The following is an 8,089-nucleotide window of genomic DNA, read 5'->3' as shown; positions in this document are numbered from 1 at the left end:
GGAATGTATTTCATATTTTGATTATGCAGACACATTCATTTTGTTAAAAATAATGAAACATGAAAGCTTTTCCCAAGTAAAATCTTGATCTGTGCATTCTTAATGATTTTCTGTATGGTAATAAAGCTGCACATATTAGCATGTAGCAAAGAAAACTTTGGAACTGTATGGTGGTTTTGATCATGAAATATGTAATACATATGTAGAAGACTGATGAAAGTTGTCCCTTTAGCTATGTTCCATCATCTAGTTAAGCTTATTAACCAGCCAGGTATTTCTTCTTTAACTTTTTTAGTGGGGGCTAATAAATGTTCTAACAACTCTCTTAAGCATGCATTCTCATATGCATTTTATATTTAAATCATCCTGACTTATGTCATAGTTGATAAAGATTTGATGTTTTCAGTTCAGCAAAACTGAGTCGGGGATTCAGACTCAAACCTCTAGAAGCTTTGAAAATTTAAAAACTGGTTCTAAGGAAAACCCATTCATTTAAAATAATAAAAGTTCCCCTTATGTTTTCTCTTTTTTTAAAGAGTACCTATAAACGTTCTAAACTTTTGATATTCAAAATCTAATGTGCCCAGTTTACCCTGGGTGTGGAAAACCTTAGCAAAGGTAGAAACAATTCAAAGATCAGTGAGCTCTTGTGCTTGTATACCCATCCTGATAGAGAAAGTTAGATCTAGAAGGACATGGAGATTCTCCAGTTCCTGTTCCTTTTGCTTTAAAGGCCATGAAAATAAGGGAGAACGAGGATAATATGACTTATGACCATCACTAAAACTTGAACCATGGCTCCATTGTACTTTGCCTCCAATTATAAATTGAAGAATTAAGATTCTCAAAAGATTAAATTTCTAAATTCTATTATAAAACCTGACAGTTATTGACAGTTCAGCTGGCTAATAAAATATACAGTAGGATAGCATTGAAATATCATTAGCACTTTCCTTCAGGTTCTAAAGCGGGGAAGCTCTAAGAGTTATATAAATATAGTTTAAATAAGTTAAAGATTGAAAAATGATTTTTGGTAGTGTTTGACTTTGAGTATCAAAACTGTCTTAAGTATTGTCTCCTTTGATTTTGAGTGTGATTCGTGGTATTAACTGGTAAGCATTTCATTGAAGTTCTAAGGCAGAAAGGTGAATTTTAAGAAGGAATTTTCTCATAAGCTTAATTTATCAGTTAAAGGCTCTAGTTTGGGTGTTGACCATGTGTGGGCCAATTCTAGCTCACCACTTCTTTTCCTGTGAACTACACTCATTTATATATTGTCTATTACTGCTTTTGTGTTACAGTGGCAAAGCTGAGTAGTTGTAACAGAGACTTATTTTGTCTCTTGGTTCACAAAGTCTAAAATATTGACCATGTTGCCCTTTAAGAAATATTTGCTGACCCTTTCTGTAGTCTAGTTAAATGATCTAGGTTTGGGTAGGACCAAAATGATCAAGAAAGAAAAACTCGATAAATACTAGTTAATTATTATAACAGGGTGTTTTGAATATAGGAGAATGAGATTTTAAAAATTTAGCTATACCCCTTATCTTGTTAGCTTATTAATCAGCAAGATATTTCACTTCTTTGAGAGTAGCCAGCCTCTTAAATTAACAAGTAATTATGAATTTCATGTTTGAAAGATCTGGTCATAATAGAAAGAAATCTAGGTTTTGATTTGGTAAGCTCTTAAGTATCTGCTGTGAGTTGGGCTCTCTGCACAGGCAACGTGGGAAAAATGGGAATTGTCAGTCTTTGGAGCCTCACAAAGTTGGCATATTCTCAAGATGGAGTGGTAGAGAGCAAACTTTCAGGGAACTGTTTCCCAAGGCCATGTTGCTTTTTTCTGTTCTACATGCTAAGTGTGAAGGAGATTGAGATTGCTATTTCATTTCCCTCCTGCTGCTTCTTGACTACTAATTATTAAAATGAGTTAAAATACATAAGTAAATAACATTTCAGATTGGGCCTACAGATAGAATTGACTGGCTTGATTACTTTTAAAAAATATTCCAAGTAATTCTTCCTTAAAAACTTAAACCAAAGCTTGGAAGCTGATTTTTGAGTGGTTAGGGATTTTGTTTAGTTTTGTTTTGTTTACTTTGGGGGAAATTAATCTTAATTGTTAACTTTTTGGAGTTTTTAAAATTAAAGTACCCATTTGGTAAAATTTTTTTCAAGTAATACAGATTTAGTAAAAGGTAAGCTTCCCTCTCAGCCTTGACCCCAGTTCCTGAATTCCTCTTACAAAGGCAACTACTGTTACCAGTATACCTGTATACCCTTCCAGGAGCACATAAATATTTCTTATGCAAATAGAAGCTTATAGGATGCATTTTGTACCTTGCCTGTTTTAAAATTTGAGATAATTATATATTTACATGCAGTTTTAAGAAATAATACAAATAGAGCCTTGCCCAGTTGCCTTTAGTGGTAATATTTTGCACAACTACAATATATCACAATCAGGGTATTGGTATTGATACAGTCCACCAGTTTTATTCAGATCTCATGTGTCTACATCTGTGTATTCAGTTCTATATAATTTTATGACCTATGTGGGTTCCTGTATCCACCACCACCAATCAAGATACTGAACAGTTTCAACACCGTTAGGATCCTACCTGGGACCTTTTTTAACTGCACCTCTCTCCTCTCTCCTGTGTCTCTGCCTCCCCTACCCTGGCAACCACTAATCTGTCCTCCCTTTCTAAAATTTCGTCATTTCAAAATGTTATATAAATGGAATCATATGGTATGTAACTTTTGGAACTTGCTTTTTAAAAACAAATTACACTTGCTATAGCCACGTAGTATTCCATTTAGGGGCATACTTTATAATTTATCAGCTCTATCTATAAATAGGCACTTATGTAAGTCTTGCTATTATAGAAATGCAAGTAGTAAATAGTCTATGCACGTGCAACGTATATAGCAAAAATTGTAGCCATGAAATTAAGGAGCCAGAGTATGAGTGACTTTTTGATAGGTACTTCCAAATTTTTCTCAGAAAAGAGTGTTCCCAGTGTACAGTTCCAATAACCTTGTGTAACAATACCCCATAATGCACCTGCGTAGTGTATCATAGAACATTTTAATCCTTGATGGTTTTTGTAATCACCACTTGTATTTAGTAATCATATTTTGTAGTTGCTGGGTGTTATATTTGGGCTAAGTGTAAATTAGTCCTCATGACTTGAATATTGCAGGGGAAAATGTCATTGCAAGAAATAACACTGGAGCTAAAATATTTATATAATATTTTCAAGTCTATTATTGGAAAATTTCATTAACTAGTGAAATTTCAGTATAGCCAAAACTTTGGAAATGGGCCTGTAAAACTTAGTGATGAGGTTTGAACTATAATAATTTATTATGTAGAGTTTAATGTTCTTAAACAGATTCATTCCCAAGCATGAGCAGGGTTTTATTAAGCTTACGTAATTGTTTTTAAATCAATACAAGGTGACTTAATGGAAATAAAAGTTGGGAAAGAAATGACATTTATTTCAGATCCCATTTTGAGAATACTGACTCCTTCAGTAGACATTAACCAACTTGAATGAATGTGAGGGAAGTATGATGGGATAAGAGATTTTTTTTCTCCCAGCAAATCAGTAAATTGAGCTTATTGGGGTTTTTTTTTTTTTTTCTTCCTCCTCAATTTAATATTGCTTGGGAACATAATTGTGTTTTACTTTATAGCATTTCCAAGAATGTTTTATTGTACAGTGAATGGAAGTATATTGCTTCAGGAATTAGATATTAAACATGTTTAGGATAGTAAACTTTGAACAGTATCCATTTTTAAAATATCTTTAAGGTACTTTGCACTAGTAAGCAGGGCTTTTGGGCTATCCATGTACTGAATTTTGTAGGTTGATAGAAAGCCTCCCTTTCCCAATCCATATACCTGAAAAGACCACCATTGAATTTCCTCAGTGAGACAGTCTAGATCATTCCACTTCCTAGACCTTTACTGTCTAATGTGGTCACCAGTAGCCACATATGTGAGTTTAAATTAAATAAAACCAAAAACATAAGTCCTTAGTTGCAGTGGCTAGTAGCTACCATATTTGACAGCTCAGATTGAGAATGTTTCCGTCATTGCAGTAAGTTCTTTTGTACAGTACTGCTCTTGATTGAGAATGGGGGTGGCAGTAGGAGATCCTCTTGATTCTTTACTAGCTTCACAAATTGTTTTTAGGTGTGAGTGAGGGAAGCTAAAATTTAGTACTTAGTTCCTAGAAAGACAATGTATTCATTAGATATTGCTTCTGTTACTCTTGTTATTGCTTTTTTGATGATTTGAGATCACTGAACTTTGAAACAGCTCCATTGCCAACAAAGAAATATACACTTGCTGTGTGACTATTTTCAGCCTTTCTTTTCCATTGTTGTTTTCTTCCCCCAGCTGCTGGGCATGCTGTGTGCATGCATCGTGTTGTGCAGAAGAAGTAGAGATCCTGCTTATGAGCTCCTCATCACTGGTGGAACATATGCATAGTTGAAAACTCAAGCTTGTGCGTTTTAGTCTTCTGATTTGGAAGGTGAATTGAGCGGTCTACTCCTGTTGGCCTCCTAAGTTCATTTAGTTAAAACACATGTACACAGGTGTTGGACAGAGCAGCTTAGCTGTTCGTGTGCCACATACTTACCTACCAACCTATGATTTTCTTTTCTCTAATCTAGCTGACTTTCCATGTCCCTAAGTTTTTAAGTACGGTGGTATATGTTATAGTTTCAGAACCATTTGCAAATTGCATAGTGTGGTAGGATTAAAGGGAAACGTGGCCTGCTTCTGTTACCTCCAAGCAGTAATGGGACTGCTGCTGAAGTACCACTGGGTCCCGTCAGGCTTCGCAGTGAACAACTACTGGCCAAAGGTTTTTGGGAGGAGGAGGAGTTAACACCAGTTGATGCCCCTCGTCAGTGTCCTTTTAAAAGATATATACTGTAGTTCAATAAGATAGCAACTCTACAAAATGGCTAAAATAGATTTTAGAGTCATACAGTGTATGTTTTGGTTCATCTTCAAAATCAGACTGATCTTTGAAACTAGCTGTTTTTAATCAAAGTTGGCTTTATAGAAGGAGTATAATGTATGCACTGTTTTAAAACAATGAGTGTGAGAGAGTGTGTGTGTGTGTGTGTGTGTGTGTGTGTGTGTGTTTGTATGATTGAGTCCATTTATTGTAAGTCTAAACTTGTTAGAAATAATGTACCCATGTAGGCTAGCAAAATAGTATCTAGATGTGATCTCAATTGTAAATAGAAAAATCTAATTCAATAAACTGTATTACCCCTCAGCTTGTAGTTTTTAATTATATGGGGGTACTTCAGTTCCAGAGCTACAGTGTAATGTTTTAAATGTTGGTGTCATCTGCAGTTCATTATGATTTGCATGTGTTTTAATTACATCTGTTGCCAAATTCAAAGGGCCTTGGTGTTCAAAAACTCCAGATGCTTTTTAGTTCAGTATATCCTACAAATATGGAGAATCTACTATGCGCATAGCGTTGGGGATGCAACAGTGATGGTGTCCTTGCCTTCAAGGTATGTGGAGTTCCAGTATAACAGACATGTCCAGAAGCATAAAATTTCTATACAGTACAGTAATGTAGAGACAAAAGAACGGAAGCCCCAGGGAGGTGCCCAGAGAGGTCAGGATCGACTTCCTGGAGGAGAGGCCTGAGCCCAGATGCTGGATAGGCTTTGTGGGAGTGAGTTGCAGTAGTGTGACGTAGGATGGAGTGTGCATAGAGCTACCACTAACTCATTGTGCCTGGAGTTTAAAATACAAGACTGGGAAAGAAGTTGAAGTGGCAGAGCCTTAGACCTCTAGGGTCTTACATGATATCCTATGGAGGATCAGACCTTACTTTTAGGTAGAGGCAGCCATATGTGATGTGAGTGGATCTGTTGTACATGTTCCTGTGCCTGTAGTAGAAAGATGGATTGGAGGGGGCATAACTAGGCTTCAGTGAGGTAGATGTGGTAGTTCAGGAGAGAGCTGAAGAGTGGAGTAGGGCGCTGTTGAAGTTGGTGAGGGGCTAGACTTGGGGAGTTTGGGGGTGGGGGGAGAATGGTAGAATTTTATCATTGATTAGATGTGGTATAGAGAGAAAGGAAAGGAAAGAAGTTTAGGATAAGTCCTGGGTATCTGGCTTAGTCAACTGAGGAAACAATTAGTCACAGAGAAAGGGAGCAGGTGAGGACACATCTAGAGGCATGAGTTCACATTCAGTTTTGGACATGTCAGTTTTGAGGTACTGGAATATTGTGCCAGTCTGTCCTGCCTGAAAATGTTGAAGATGTGAGAAAGATGAGTAAACACTAACTCATGTTCAGAGTAGAAGTTAAAACATTCATGATTTCAGAGAACTTTAGGAGATTTGCTGTTCCATTGACCCACCCTACCTCTTTTGTCTGTACCTCTTGCATGTTGGGCAAGAATGTTTTGCTTAGTCTCATGACCTTTCACAATCACCTTCCCCACCCAACATTGTTTCTCCCCTACCCGCTTCCAGTTTTTGAAAACTGTGGCTACCTTTCACAGGTTGGAGCTGAGGTGAGCAGTATCTGGACTGTGATATTGGTTGCCTTCAGTGATTTCTGCGTGACAGAATTGAGCCTCTGAATAGGAAAGTGCTTGGGGAAAGTATGCCAATTTCTAGCCCATTCTTTGAACTTGTCCAATAGACTAATTGCAAACACCCCTCCTTCACTCATTCCTCCCTGTCTGGTGAAAGAGCAGCTTCCTCTCTTGTGTTCTGAAGACCCAAATTATGGTAGCAGTGAAGCAAAAAAGATGGAGGATGGTCACTCTGGGGCTTATTGAATCATTCTCGTTCCTGCCGGCTTTAAATTGTGTGTAATTCCTGGCATAGTCCTGTAAATGCTTTTTTCCTCTGCCTGGGAGCTGCTGGATGGGAAATCTGTCCATGTTGGCCAGGGACATAACAAATTGAACTTACCTGCGTAACGTCTTCAGAGTGTCTGCCATACCACATGGAACTGAGAAGAGAAGTCTCTATTACCCTGACACCCTGCTCCCCAGTACTTACTCTTTAGAGGGCAAAAGAGCCACTTGTTATGTCTGAATTTAATGGTTGCGCTCTCCCACTGTGTTAGTGTTTCTCACCCTTGTCTGCACTTAGGAATCACCTGGGGAACTTTGAGAACGGCAGATGTCTGGGTCTCAAAACCTCCAAAGTGGCCTGGGGTATTTCCAGAGTGCAGTGAAGTCTGAGAACCACTGCTATATCCTATTGCCTTTTTTTAAAAGTTTATTTTCTTTGGAAATAATTTCAAACTTAAAGTTGCAAGAATAGAATTTTACATATAAGGCCCAAACGTCCTTTACTTAGATTCAGCTATTAACATTTTGTCCCATTTGATTTGTCATTTGTGATCTTGTATGTGCACTGTCTTTCTGCATGTATCCCATGGCCCTTTACGCCTAGTACTTCAGTGGGCATTTCCTAAAAATAATCTGACAACAACAGTACAGTTATCAAATTCAGTACATTTAACACTGGTATAATACTTTATCATTCGTATTCAAATTGATCTCATATGTCCTGTAAGCATTTTTTTCTCCTGCAGTTCTGGATCCAGTCTATGATTAGGTGTTATGGATAGTTGTCAGGTCTCTTTGTTCTCCTTTAATCTGGAGCATTTCCATAGTTTTGTCACTTATGACATAGACATTTTAGAAGAACGTAGTCTCTTTTAAATGATGCTTATTTGGGGTTTATCCATCTAATTGCGTAAGATTAGGTTTTGCATTCCAGGTGACTGGAACACTTCCTGTGTCATGTGTCCTCGGGGCATGATATCAGAAGGTACACAATGTCATCTGCCTTTCATGGTGGTGTTAATTATGATCACCTGGTATATCATTCAGAGTCCAATGAGGGGAAATGTAAACAGGAAAAATTTAATATAAACAATTGTTAACCATGTAGAAGATTTGTTACTAAAAGGAGTAAAAAAAAAAGACAAAACTAATGCAGCTTAGTAGAAAATAGCTACCACCCCGAGGGTCATGGGAAGAAAGGGATAGGAAGGAACTTAGAAACTCTGAAGA

The 8,089-nt window shown here is 37.2% G+C and overlaps 1 protein-coding gene across 1 annotated transcript in view; it reads left to right on the top strand.

The window, feature by feature from the left end:
* TSPAN3 (tetraspanin 3) overlaps positions 1-5,306 on the top strand; it is a 25,917-nt gene extending 20,611 nt beyond the window's left edge. The window contains exon 7 of the mRNA XM_006922589.3: positions 4,412-5,306. Within this exon, the coding sequence (XP_006922651.1) occupies positions 4,412-4,504 (93 nt within the window). The 3' untranslated portion in view covers positions 4,505-5,306. The remainder of the gene's footprint in view (positions 1-4,411) is intronic.
* The last annotated feature ends 2,783 nt before the right edge of the window (positions 5,307-8,089 follow it).

The sequence above is a fragment of the Pteropus alecto genome, unplaced genomic scaffold (assembly GCF_000325575.1).
Source record: "Pteropus alecto unplaced genomic scaffold, ASM32557v1 scaffold38, whole genome shotgun sequence".
NCBI classification, from domain to species: domain Eukaryota; kingdom Metazoa; phylum Chordata; class Mammalia; order Chiroptera; family Pteropodidae; genus Pteropus; species Pteropus alecto.
This window is presented reverse-complemented; position numbering and strand designations above follow the sequence as displayed.